The sequence below is a fragment of the Echeneis naucrates genome, chromosome 21 (assembly GCF_900963305.1).
Source record: "Echeneis naucrates chromosome 21, fEcheNa1.1, whole genome shotgun sequence".
NCBI lineage: Eukaryota > Metazoa > Chordata > Actinopteri > Carangiformes > Echeneidae > Echeneis > Echeneis naucrates.
The window spans coordinates 13,760,602-13,775,423 of NC_042531.1; the positions used below are offsets into that span (position 1 = coordinate 13,760,602).

General features: G+C 39.5%; 1 protein-coding gene across 2 annotated transcripts in view; it reads left to right on the forward strand.

Annotated features, from left to right (window-relative positions):
• The window catches only part of edar (ectodysplasin A receptor), a 31,135-nt gene extending 21,609 nt beyond the window's left edge, over positions 1–9,526 (forward strand). For both annotated transcript variants that reach the window (XM_029530580.1, XM_029530581.1), the window contains 7 exons: positions 1,102–1,179; positions 1,314–1,439; positions 1,538–1,612; positions 3,865–3,937; positions 5,985–6,315; positions 6,446–6,509; positions 6,913–9,526. In XM_029530580.1, the coding sequence (XP_029386440.1) occupies positions 1,102–1,179; positions 1,314–1,439; positions 1,538–1,612; positions 3,865–3,937; positions 5,985–6,315; positions 6,446–6,509; positions 6,913–7,298 (1,133 nt within the window). In that variant the 3' untranslated portion in view covers positions 7,299–9,526. The remainder of the gene's footprint in view (positions 1–1,101; positions 1,180–1,313; positions 1,440–1,537; positions 1,613–3,864; positions 3,938–5,984; positions 6,316–6,445; positions 6,510–6,912) is intronic.
• The last annotated feature ends 5,296 nt before the right edge of the window (positions 9,527–14,822 follow it).

The following is a 14,822-nucleotide window of genomic DNA, read 5'->3' on the forward strand; positions in this document are numbered from 1 at the left end:
TTGACTTTTACTGACATTTGTCCCTTTTCCTATCAGTTACTGACATGAAAAAAAAAAAAAAAAAGGTTTTCAAAGTCAGTAGAGACTGCAGACGCCAATAACTGTAGAAGACATATTTTATGTACCTACAGGATGAACAGGCATGCAGTTTGTATCAAAGTTTTACAGAGAAGTAGCGTATTTATCAAAAGTTACACTTCAGTTCATCCCCACATCCAGAGTTCACCATTCCCAGCTTCAACAAAAAGTCTTTGATTCTTTGCTCCAAACTTACAATTTGCCCTGAAGAATGATCACTGTGCAGTATTTTCTTGGCCTTTAGATGTGACTAAGAGACACAACCACAAGAGGCTAAACAGAATTCCAGTTCAGGCTCCTATCTTTATCCAGAGAGCGTAAACACATACCCTGAGTTAATGTCTGCAGCCACAGGGCACCGACTTGGTGTGTGTCTATGTCTGTGTGTGTGGAACATCTTGTGTGAGTTTCAGAACCATGGGAAGCAGTAGAGGTGTACAGTTTAATAAGTTTGGGAAATAAAACACTGATTAAAATAGCTGATTTATGAGCCCTCAGTGCTTTACAGCTCCATTAAATGTGACATGCTAATGCTTTGAATAATATACTATGATACTACATTAGCCCTGCGCTACTGCAGGGCTAATGTTAACATGCAGCGATGGGATATAAACTCTGCCATTAACAATTTCTCTCACTCTCTCCCTTTATATATATATTGAAATAAAGTAGTGATCCACCATTAAGCCAACTATAAAAAGGAATTATTTCCTTATTCAACTTCTCACTGAGAGCTAAGTAAAATGTGGCACATCTGTCTCGTAGACAGTGAGCATAGCGTTGAAATAAAAACATCTGGAATCACCATAAGCACATCTAAAGCTCAATTAAGGTTGAGCTTTAGTTCAGACTGGCCCATGCTGGTTGACAGTGTTACCTATGGTCAGCATTATCAATAGAAGCAATCTATTGGAGGTAATGTTTTTCTCGTAATAAATATAAGTATACAGAAGTAAACAGAAGGAAACATCTACAGTTAATGCCCCAGTGCTGAGGTGTGTACTATATATGTGTGTTTCACAGGCACACAAAAGAATGGATCAAAAGGAAAACCTAAAATTGACCCAGGCAGCACGACTGTGTTCCCTCATCCAGATAAAGGTATCTGCAAATATACGCACACAAAAATTTTCAGACAAGCTTAATCTATATCCTGTTACCACCAATTTGTAATTTGTCTCTCACTCACATACAGAAACACACACACTCTCTAAATCATTGGCTCCATGTTTCAGGTTCCAATGGACAGGGTCACCTAGCGACGGCGCTCATTATCGCCATGTCAACCATCTTCATCATGGCCATTGCCATTGTCCTCATCATTATGTTTTACATCCTGAAAGCCAAACCCAGTGGCCAGGGTGAGACACAGACACACATCAACACACACAAACTAACACAGATGGTCAATAGTTTACATTTGTGCTCAATGACATTCTCTGTTTGTGTGTGTCTGCAGCATGTTGTTCTGGACAAGTTGTAAAAGCAGTGGAGGCTCAGACCAACAAACAAGAAGAGAAGAAGGATGTCCCTGGTGAGACACAAGACACACATACACAAGCACGCACGCACGAAAACAAACGCACGCCATGAATTATTTATGAACTCAAACAGTTTGTAAGCTTCTTAATCACTTCTTGTTGCTGTCCAAAACAAACTAATTCAGTCCCACTGTCTGGCATGTGATGTTTACATGAAACACCTTGCTATTCATATCCTCGTATACATGATCCTAACAGCATCCATGTTTTTGGCCATATGAAGGGGCTCATGGAAAGTTCATAATGCAGTACTCCATCTAACAATATATTTCAATTTCTCATAAGTGGACTATAGAGTTAGGGCCAATTTTCTGAGAACATGATAAGTGTGCAGAACACATACAAAACTCCAAAAGTAAGTTTAATAGCTGAGATCTGAAGTGAGCAATAAAAAGTCATTAAATTTTACTTTTATTTACTAAGAGGACAACATGTTAAAATTGTGCGATTTGCGAGACATTACTTTAAGATAATACAGAGAATGTACTGTAAAAAAAAAAAAACAACAACAAAAACCCTCAAATGATGATGAAACAGATCGTAAAAAACAAAATGATTTATTTACAACAGAGAATAAATTAAAGACCATCTGTGTTTTCAATCTCTTACATTCTTACATATGTAAAAATAAACCACCCATTGATCATGACGCTCTTTCTGTAAACTCCATTCACACACAGCACAGCTCCTTAGGAAAGTCTACAAAACATGGATTCGAAACAGTTTACACCTAAACTATTTAAAAACACACTCCAAACAGTACAAAGACAGACAAAGCCTGATGATTATAGTAACAAGACAAACTATAATTAGTTATTTTCTTAGTCTCAATGACTGTAATTTTACCCAGAGCTACACTGTATGCAATTTTACTCAATCCTGGAATAAAATCCCTTTTAACCATGAGTCAGGTACAAGTACAAGTGGCTTACTTGTTAAGCCCAAACATTGTAAGTTATCTGTGGTCAGGCGTGGATCCACAATAACATTATCCACTACTTTGTTGTCATGCTCTGGGTTCTTTTACGGATTTTTCAATTTGTGGTTGCAAGTTTCTTTTTGTTACTATTTCTTGGGAAAAAAGTGTTTCCATCCATGGAACAGTATGTATGCATGACTGATGAGACTCTGGATTCTCGGTTCATGTTAAGATCTGCCCTGCACCAACCTGTGTAAGGCACATTGCATCTGAATTACGCATCATATATGCATCAAAGAAGTTATTTCATTGAAACTGGCTGAATCGTATTTAAATGTTAAGACAGGGCTGCCTCCTTGCTGCCCAGTATGTATATATATTTATATGATGATTTTTAGGACAATTTATGGAAATGCTAGGGTCTGTGTGTGTGGAGTGTAAGACCTGTAGCATGATGAATACATCATGGTGGAATGTGAAGCTGCCAAAGGTACAGCCATACGTAGCTTTAGGCACCATTTCTCATGACAATGATGCTCTGTACAGTTTCCCTCCCAGACTGACTGACTAACCACTTACATGTGCTGTGGATGAGATCGCACACATACACGCTCACACTTAGTCTGTCTGTGGCCACAAACACATTATGTGGCATAATGAGGTTGCTAATGTTTGTAATGTGAGCACTAAAAAAAACAAACAAACAAACAAAAAACCCCAAAACGCTAAAGAGTGATTAAAGTAAGAATCAAAAATAAAATATCTGCATCGTTACTGTGTGTGAATCCACTTTGGATGGGTGGTGTGTGTATGTGGGAGAGAAGCCCATCGCTTGAAGGTCTACCGGAGCAAGCTGTCACTCATGCAGACACTGACTTAATAAACGCTGCGAGATGAAAGACATCGATGGTTAAATTCATGCACACTGTGTTTCTCTCTCACACGCACACACACACACATTTGTTCCACTTAGGTATTCAGTCATTACGCTGTCTATCCCTATCAGTATCCATGATGTAAGTGTAATTTAACATAACAGGCACCGTAATCGTTTTATACAGGGTTCCAACTGCAATTCCTCTGCTCTCGGTGTGAATCCCTTTAGGAGTAACCTCGTCTCTTTGTTGTTGTCCAACTCATGCAAAACATTAAAAATGTTGACTTAATCAGGCCTTGGTTTGCAGGAAATGGTCCCAAACAGTAAGATTTGAGATCTAGTATTGGCATTGATGAACTTCTCTCTCTTTGTTTGATGTATTTGGATTTATGATGGGGGCAAAAAAAAAAAACAAACAAACTGGATGGCTTCTTTTTTTTCTCTCTTAGACAATGTGGTGATCTACTCAGAAAAAGATGAGTTTGACAAACTAAAGGCTCCTCCTCAGAAGGCGGTCAAAAGGTGAGAGATACCTGTAGACTTACACTTCTACTCTAAACTATGAGCAGACACACTTCAGTACTTATGTAGTTGTTACCACATTTTGCTGTCTAGGTTGACTCCCAATCATATTGCATTATGGGACTTCAGCCCATTTTCACACCAACTTTAGCCTCCATTCAGTAAAATTGCATTTTAACATGAATGACAAAATTAATTATGTTTGTCTGTGAAGGATGTGCACTTAATGTAAGTTTACAGTATGTTAACCATTTTTGTATATTTATGCATCATTTTATGTTAACTATTACATACTTTTATGTTACTTCATGCATGTTTGTAAAACACCACTGTATCTACGTGCATGAGTGTGTTTTCATTTGTATGTGGCGACACAGAGACGCAACACAATAGAAAGAAGCTCTTATCATTTTCTCAGCATCTAACCATAATTAAGCCACCACAGAACAAGTCACTGCAGTAGTAGTAGTGTCATTGCTGCTGGCCTTTTTATTTTTTTTTTACTGTTTCCAAGTATATATGTGTGTGTGTGAGGGGCAAGTTCAGTTGAGTTGTGTGTTTGTTTTTAATGAAGCACACAGCCATTATGGGGCTTTGGAACAGGTAGAGAGGTGGGTTACTTGGAGGAGAGAGGGTGGGGTAAACCATAGATGGGCCCTGAAGCCTAACAAACATTGAGAGACGGACAGAGGGGGTGGTTGTCAGAGTGGATAGGGGTATTTATTGCAGGCTTCATGTAAAACCACCACCACCAGGTGAAAGCACGTCCTGGCAGACAACAAAAGGAGGACAGTTTTCTTGCCTTTGTCTTTCTGCCTACATCTAACCCCCCATGTGCAGACAAAACTGTTTTATAGGCAATGTGGAAAGCCATGATAGCACACACACTCACAGTGAGCCTTTGTGCTCAGCGTGGTATAGTACGTGGTAAGAGTCATGCTTAGATTGATGAACTGTTCAAATATATGTGAGGGATATAAAACTACAGAATAGATGAGATACACACACACACACACACGCGCACACACACACACAGCATCAATAGCAATACACAGTGTGGTAAAGCAGCATGCCAAAAGATGTGCTAACTCACTACTTTAGCTGCCAGTGTGGGTGTTAGATGTCCGGGAAACAATGCCATTTTGTGTGCGTGTGTGTGTGTATTGAGGAAAAGAGCATGGGACTGCAAAACAATGGCTTTCTCTGTCAACAAGGTGCTTTTGTGAGAAAATCCAGAGCAAGCACACAGGGTGAGAGACAGGGAGGGAGGGAGGGAGAGAGAGAGAAGAAGGGTAACAAAATGATATTACATGGTATCATGTTATAAAACACAGGGCTATTTAGTCAATCACAGGACCTTCTTATAAACATCAGCAGCTATGGCAACAAAAACTACAACAAACATGGCTACTCAGGTCACAGTTCTTCCCTCACATTTGTCATTCTGTTTGAGTCAACTGCTTTTTACTTTTAATTATGTAGTTTAACAGCAAAACTAGATAAACATAAAGCAGCAGACTGAGGTGAATGACATTTAAGAAGATCAGTTGTGAGTTTATTAAGCTAATAGGCCACTAGGCTGTCTACCAAGTGCAAGTTACTCTGCAAGTTATGTAAAATTTGAGGTTTTGGTTCTGCTACAATCTTTGTTCATCCAGACATACTCATGTCAGAAATTTCCATTGGGATAAGACTTATTTCCTTGCATTTCGCTAATTTATCTCTTGGCAGAAAATCTAACCCTCAAGTCTCCAAAGTCTTGCACTGACATTGTATAGCATACATAAGTACTAAATGTTGATCTTGCATGAAACATGCAAACATTAATATTCTTGAAACGAGGCTAAAATGGGCTGCAGTGTGAAAGTGGAGCCTGAATCGTAGCAGACTACTGACAAATATTGTGACAAAAATTACATAACATCTAACATACATGCCGCGCTTATAACTATTCGCTATATAGCACAGTCCCAAACTTTGTCTCAGTGTTTTATGTAACACAATGAATATGTGCCCGTTCGAACATCTGTCTGTTTTGTGTGTGCAGCGAAAATGATGCGTCGTCAGAGAATGAGCAGCTGTTGAGCCGCAGTATTGATAGTGATGAGGAAGCAGCATCTGACAAACAGGGATCAACTGACACCAATAACCCCAACCCCAATCCATGCCTCGTCAACTTGGGCAACAAGCCCGACCTCTGCTTGCTCTCTCTGGGGCTGCTGGAGAACGACCACGCCTGCAATGGGACCCCCACTGTCACAGCTGGCCAAGCCAACAACTTCCCGAGTCCCAACCACATTGGCAACGTCAACCACATCGCTAGCACTAACCACATCAGCAGTGTGAACGCCATCAATAACAACACTAAAACTCCAGGGGTAGGGAAGGAGCTTTTTAAGATGTTACTGCTGTTAAAAAAAAAAAAAAAAAAATTATTGTGAGCAGACTTTCAGTTCAATGTCATCTGGATCACCACAAGTGCTGATATATATTTTTTTAACCACACAGATGCTACAAAGTCGAAGGAGAAAGATCCTGGATCTATATGCCAGAGCCTGCAATGTGACGGAGGGTAAGTCTGTCAAGTAAATATTCGTCTTACTGAGCCCTTTAATTAGGAATTGATTTCTGCCAGTGCTATGGAGCCTTTTACTCTCTTTTCTGAAGAACTCCTTCTATAAAATGAGAAATTATATTGACTGTTAGCATCAGGAAAACTTCATCAGGAAGTAATTTCCTTAAGTGAACAAGATTCAGACTAAATCGATGACTGAAAATAGTTAGTCTAGGCGTTAACGTTTGTTTAGTAAGATAGCACCCCCAGAATGCTTGAAATGCTTCTTTTTGGACAATAACTGTGGTACTGGCACTGCCATGCCCATGCCTAGAGCAACACCTATAGTGTGACTAAAAATGAAATTCATTCAAATTCTGATGCATTTTCAGTCAGTTCTAAAACTCCTTTTCCTCTACAGGTCTGAGCCCCACAGAGCTTCCTTTCGACTGTCTGGAGAAGGCTAGCCGCATGCTGAGCTCCTCCTACAGCAGTGAGGCAGCTGTTGTGAAGACATGGAGGCATCTGGCCGAGAGTTTTGGCCTGAAGCGTGATGAGATTGGCGGCATGAGCGACGGCCTGCAATTGTTTGAGAGAGTGAGTACGGCAGGCTACAGCATCCCCGATCTTCTGACACGCCTGGTACAGATTGAGAGGTTGGACGCCGTGGAGTCATTGTGCTCGGACGTGCTCGGCAGCAGTGAGGTGGGGGCAGTGGCTGGACGGCAAGGTATAAGCAGTTTTCATAGCCAGCTGGTCTGCCCATCGCCATACCCATCCCCCTCTCAGCGCTGTGCCAGTGTCTGAAGATGTGGTGCAGCAGAGACTTCAGAGAACTGGAGGCCTAACAGTAGAAATGTACACTGGGGCAGACTCCTCTGACAAGGATGGAAGCACATACACGAAATACACATTATACACCCCCCATCACATGAAGAATGTCAGTGGACCTCTGCAGGCCTTTTCTCCCATTATGGGTTTTCTCTGCCAAGAAGCTTTTGATACGAAACTTTGTACGACTTTAAGTCTTTTCTACAGAGTCGTAGAAAAAGTAAAATTAAATATTCCACAGATTCAGATTATTCTCTAGTTTTGTCATTCAGGTACTTTCTCTTTTGCAAGACCAAATTTCTATGAATTATTTTCTATTTTACTAGATTTTTGCTTTTCTCAAATTTTCAGGAAATGCGCTGAGCGCGATGCAGGGACATAGCAACTCAATTTAGCAGTTTAAAAGTGCCTTTCCTGTAGGGACCCTAGGATATAACTGTGTGGTAAGTGGGTGGAAGGCCGATGCTTCCCAGCTGTCCTCTTACTGAACCTTCTGCTTCATCCAGCTGCTAACATGGCTCAATGTGTCCCATAAAGAAGGAAACTGGTTTGACCGCAGCATCAGTCAACATTCATGACTATGCCTTCGGCTCTGCTGTCATCATATAGGAGAGACAGCAGATAATGAGATTCCTACTTGGGATGCAATCACTATGCCCAGCTGGAAAGCTGGAAATGCTAAAGCTCATTGAGCTCAGCTCTCATCTGGTAAACAGTCCTTGTGAACTCTGGGCATTCAGGGACGACATTTAGAAATCATGATGTCACCAGCAGAAACACAACTGCAGTGAAGAGCAGATCATTTTTAATAAATTATTTGGAGACATTCTGCTGGTCCACTCAACTAAATGCCTGAAAACGTTCATACAACTCATGAATGTGACATTTGTGCTCTGCCTCAGCACAGCGTGGAAAGCTACGGGTCTAAGACTTTTATACACACAGACCAGCATGCTCTCTTGCAACGACGACTTCCTCAGCAGTGACCCAGTCTGTGACCCCTCATTAATAACACCTGCCCCCCTCCTCCATTCCCCTTTTACCCCAGTACTGAGGGCTAGTCCTGCCGCCAGTCCTAATTATTTGGCGTGTGGCTCTGCGGGCCCCTAATAGGCTCAAGAGTTGTGGTTTACAGAATGGGTGCAAAGTGCCTGTGATTTCCAGCACCCAATTAAGCATTTAAGGCCACTTAACCACTGAAAGCCCAGTGGAAAAGCTGTAAAAACCCTGCATTAAAAAAAGAGATGCCACAGCAGAGGCACAACTAACTGCCCCTGAGTTTTTTTTCCAGTACAATAACAGTTGTCTTCTAACAACTGATCTTTCTCAGCTTTTGTGGTTGCCTCAGTCATGCTCAGACAGGATTTAAGATCCCCTCTACCCTTTGGGCACAAAATAGCAAATGAGAACAGTATGCAGTTGTGTCCACTGTCCAGTTCTTGAAAAGCATCTTACTCCATTTAAGTGCTGTATGTTCAGAGACACTGCAAGGAGCATCACATTGATGTTCATTTTAGTTTCATGAATATTGATGGTGTTAAAAGATCAGATGCTGCAGGTTAACATCCTGTTTCCTCAAGTGATTAAGCTTCAAACCTCGGCAGTAAGCTGTAAAATTCAACTTGCTTTGATCTCATTTCCTGGGAGTAGGACTGATCTTTATCTAATGCCTGATATTGTCAGCATAAGGTCCCATCACTGATCTGCACAGAATCAAACCTACTACCAACTTCTTTTTCAACTGCTTTGGTCATATTTTACAAAAACTCTGGGGCGGGACCCCAACACTTTAAATTAATGTGCATGTTCATCAAGCCAGTATTCATATTTTTTTCCTTTAAGATCTCTGGGAAAAGCAAATAAAAAGCTACATGTAAATAAAAGATTCGATACAAAACAGGTTTAGCTGATTGGCTGTTTCTTTTTTGAATTCTGTTTTATGCTGTTCAACTTTTGTAAATAACAGAATTGCTGATTGAGTTGAAATGAAATGGATCCAAGCCCTGTTTTCATATAGACAGACAAAAATCTTGTCTGGCAGTACTTTATGCTGATAGGGTGATGCAGAAGCAAACTCGGATTACTTACCTCAGTAGCACACACAGTATAATAGAACATGTAGAAACATACTCAAACTGATCTTGGACCCAAAGTATAACTGTATATATAACTTATTATTGTACATAATGTATACATTAATAAAGATGTCATGCAAAAATGTCTTTGTGTTTTTTTTTAGACTGAGGATTTGATCCGCAGGACTCCTCGGTATGGAACAAACAGATTAGCAGCTGTATTATTTTAAGACCTGTCACAACACACATAAGGCATAAGTGCACTTTTATTGGCGTGCTGCAAAGGAAGTATTTTGTCCTTTTTGTTGATGGTCTGGAATAAGATAACAGACTAAACTATCTTTACAGCTCTATGAGGCTGTTTAGGTTCAGTGGTGGGTTGACTGAACACAACACGCAGGTCAATGCAAAGTAAATGTCATTTGTTTTGCAGATACTGATCATGCTGAAAACCAAACTATTGGACAAACTCATCTGAATTGAAAAAAACTAAATACAAAAAAAAAAAAAAAAAAAAACAGGATCACCATAGCAATTACAGGTCATCCTGAGAATAGAATCAATGTCTGTACTCAAGTCATTCCTAATCTATTGAATAATTTTCCATGCATTTCTACTCTACTTTGTGGAAGCACCACAGAGAAAATACTGCACCATGAATATCTGAACAGAATGTAGAACCAGTCCATTCGATAGTTAACACTTGTATATTATACAATAGTGATACAAGAACTCATTGTGAGTGTTTTTAATTGCTTTCTACAAAACCACCAATCGCCTCTAGTCCTGATCAAACGTGTATATGTATAATGTCATCAGTCAGCTACACTTGGCACACAGCTAATGATCCCCTGTAGTGGTTCATCCTAGACCGTCATTAGTCAACCAATATAGCAGACACTGACAGGGTCAGTTAGGGCTTAGAGATACCAAGTGGAAAATTGCTAATCATACATCTCATTCAAAACTCCAGCAGTTAATTACAGGTCATTAAATATGACATTAACTAGATGGCTCATCAAATGAGAGATGATTTTACTGGAAAAAGACTGTAGGACAAGTTTATTAATCCTCTGGCTTGCTACTGTAAGACACACATGGCCCAAACACTTTCACCATTACATCCCTTTTCTTTGTACTGCGAAGGATTATTTTTTATAGCAGATTTCTACATATGGTGTTTTTACCAGAGCATACTGTTACCAAATGAGCAGAAGACTTTTGTGAACTTTCTGCACACATTCATCTTTTTGTTCTTTAACATGGCATCAGCAACTGCAGTTGTCACCTCTGCAAACAAGTCTTTGTGTCAGGCTTTCACTGTGTGTGGGTCTGTGTTAGTGCCAAGATTCCCAAGGCCTTAGCTAAACAATTAGGTGTGTATGTGCTGGCTGGAGATCTTAAGTCTAGTTCACAGAGGCTCCGTCTGGAAAAGGAAATGGCAGGGATGTGGCTGTGGGGCATGAGGGCAGCATTTGCGTCTTCCTATCATCACTCAAACTCTCAGAATGGCCCTAAAATAATCTCGCTAACACAACGAGGCTCGCAGTCTGACAGCACACACACAAAATGAGTGCACACATGTATGAAGGGATATGTGTGTGTGTATATGTGACTTCAGGGTGTGTTATTCTGTCTTAAGAGCTTGTCTTTTAAATGAAGAGGGCGCAGCCATACTGAGCCTCTTCAGGGCAAGGAGTGCCAACCATAAGAGTAATTAAAACTCTGCCAGTCAGCTACACCTTTACCCCCAACAAAACAGTCATGCCCACACTCACTCATGTCAGTCACACGCAAACACATCAAACAGAAGGACAAGAAGTATGCAGCTCTTTAGTCAAGTGTATTTCCAGACACTTGTTTGGATCAAAACTTATGTCTGATGAACTGTCTGTTTGTAATTGATTTTTTTCCCTCCAAGACTCAATGCTGCATTGACGTTTCACAGCCACTTCTACTGAAATCAACTGGGAACCTGTTATTTGTGTCCTAACTGCTCCAATATCTGGAATAATTATACTAAATAACTTTACTGATTTTATCATTTTCTGTCTCCTGTTGTTTTGGATTTAACTGTTCAGCATTTCTGGGCAGTAATTTTTGTTCTGAAAGTAGAAAATTGGAGATATGCAGTGATGGATGAGCAACACACAGAATTGCAATTGCTATTTGCAACTGATTTCAGAAAGAAAAAAACCCAATGACAGAAATAAATAAAAAAAAAAAGCAAATATCACTATAGCACCAGCCTGGCCCTCACAGCTGCTTCCACTCACAGCTCCCTCAAACACTTCCTCTTCTACAGCCAGGTATATGACCACAAGCTCCATGTGCTTATTGCATTACTCAATCAAGCATATTTATGCATATTGGGACTGGTGGAAACGATATATATTTGGTGGTCTGCCATGTCAAACTGCTGATTGACTTGACTTTATGGTTGTGCTCAAGTGGAACCGCTAATGTTTCCTCTTGCCTGCCTGCTCCCACCTACCAAATTACATTTTAATGAGGTTTACCAGCCAGACCAGAGGAAGGCGACTCTTTAGAGTAATTTTCAGAAATTTTGGTCCAGTGAAAAAACCCAAACATAAATCAAGAACAACGATAAAGCTGTGTGGGTGATACTGTGCAGAGCAGATTGTCGAGGTCAAATGTGTTAGAGAACATGGACCAGACACCACCATGCAGACTGCAGTGCCAACAAGACTTAACTGAAGTCATGAAAGCAAAATAAATCAGCTCCACAGCTCCTGAAGCAGGCACATAGGTAATAAGCTCACATTCCAGTGATCCTCCACCCAAATCTATGGCTGTGTCAAAAACCTGCTCCTTTCAGCCATAAAATGTAGAAGTTTCCTTCACTCACTTTGAATTTATGTCTGATACAATAAATAGGCATTTTAAAAAAGTAAAAATGAAAAAAAGAAAATAAAATAAATAAGAAATCCATCAAAAATGGACCTCCCCTTTCGATTCGTCATGCATGTGTTTTAATCTTTTATTTTTTCTCATAAACAGTTTTTTTCTGTTATTGTGCTCTTGAAGTCACAAAACCTAAACACATTTGTCTTAGTTTTATATCAGTGAAAAAAACGTTTTACACACTCAATGCCACGTAGACATACAATGGCTATTTCCATATTCATGTCTAGGCAGACAAAATCATAATAAACCATGCTGATTGTGAATGTAAATTACTCAAATAAAATGTCATTAGCCCCAATATTCTTTGGACTTCAATGTGCTTAGAGGTGTTTCTAATCGTGAGTGTTGAACTGAGGCACAGCCAAGAGAGACTGCAGCTGTTTCCATAATGAGGGAAACTATAAGCCCTTTACTGCCATCTTTCAAGCCTACAGAGGGTGAAAAGGTGGCGTGTCACTTTAAGGTCATCTTTAATCGGTGCCAGGCAAGAAACAGTTAACAGAAGAACATACTGATTTAAAAGGGAAATTGTGAACAAATAGAGATTAGGAAAATTTTATATGCCAGGTCTGTTAAAAAAGGATGTGCCTTGAGAGTTCATTTTAACTACACAGCTGAGTGTGAACACTGCCTGAGATCTGAACTACCATGTGTTGATGGATGGATTGATAAATTGACATGATTATGTTCTTTTGTTAAGCCTATGAAGTACTAGAGATGATTCAGTGGAAGCAGAATTCACATTTTACCCCCACAGGTGCTCTCAGCCCATTTCCATTCTGTCTAGAGAACTGTCATGCTCTGAGCAAGAAGATTGATGATGAACAAATGGTTTAAAATATGATTACCTTCAGAGTTTCATTTATATTCATTCGTTCATCTCACTCACTATTAACCACACAACATCTGTCTTATGGTGACATGAAAAGTATTTTGTATTTCTGAGAATTTGAATGTAAAGTTTTGTCCTGCTACTGCAAACAGTTACTGCAAGAGGCCAGTATTTTTTCATCATCTGATGACCCTCCTTGGAGGTCAGGGTTCAGGACTTGGTTGGATTGTTGAGGCATGGTTATGGCAGAGCGATGCATTTGTGTAGCACTGCGTTCCAATGTTGTAAAGCCAGTTGTTTCCATTTGATACCATCCAGATGCAACAAAATTCACAACAGCCACAACAAGAATGAAATGTAAATAGTCTCTGGCTCCATACTTCTGCCATCAAAATTTCTATCATGCTTGCGTGTGGGTTTTTAATAGTTTAAAAAAAATAAATAAATAAATAAAGTCACAAAGTGTGCCTGGCCGAATTGAGGCGGCTTTCCGCCTATCTATGCCCTGGTAATGTGGCTTCATCTCCTGTGGAGAATAAATGAACCCATTTATTTACAACTGTGTAATGATTTTTTTTTTTTTTTTTTTTTTTAAAGGGCACTAAAAATCAATTGTTTTCCAGTGTCAGGACTTTTTCCAGGACTTTTAACATTGTTCTTGCAGTGTTCTGGAGCCTGCCGTGTAATAAGATAGGTGGTTAGAAACCAAAGTCATTTGGGGTAAGCCATTCCATATCATTAAATGGGCTAAACTATAGGCTAGATCTCACATCCTCAGCCTTTATCAGAGCAGAATGTGCGCTGTATGCAAACAAGTGTAAAATAAGGGTTAAAAGAAAATAAAGACACCATAGGGACCAAACCTTTTTCATGGATGCATAATGCAGTAAATGGGTCCATATTTGATATTTTCCATCATAGTTTCATTTTTACAGCAATACCGCCACATGTTGCATTTTTCACCAAATGATCCAATGTATTATATTAACTAGCGCCTGGCGCAGAGGCAAACTGTTTCCAAGTGTCTTCAATCACTCAGGGAATTACCCTCAAATCAAATATCTGAAACAGTTTGCATTTATTTTGGAAGAACATTTCATATCAAATATCTCCGGGAGGAAAGCTCCAGGTTAAATAGACTGAGACACTGCTGCTTTGTGAGAAAATAATATTTTTAACCTTTAACTTTTTTTAATCATCCAATGTGCTTAGAAGTGCATTTCAATTTTATTAATGGTCAAAACTGGCCACATTAAGCATCAATAAAGGAACAATTATTATTACAATGAATACAGTGACATACCTTTAAAACACTTATAATGAACCAGACCAGTTTTACAAAACATGACACATTGAACCTGAGTAAACTCTTACAAACTAAAATCTGGCATTAAAAGAGAGCTTTGTCTGTTTGTCTGAAGCAGCAGGTCTTGGTAACAGCTTTAATCCAACTTTGAGTGAAATTATTTAACATAATGTTTAAAGTTATAGCGTCTTTTACATTATTTACAACTTACAGCTCACATTTTCCTCTGAATCAAGTTTCTGCTGTTCACTTAGATTTATGTATGAATTAATAGTACTATTTCATATTGTCATATTTTCTGTTCCTTCTTACCTACTTATACTTTTTAATGACTAGTCAGCTTCAAAATGAGAATGTTA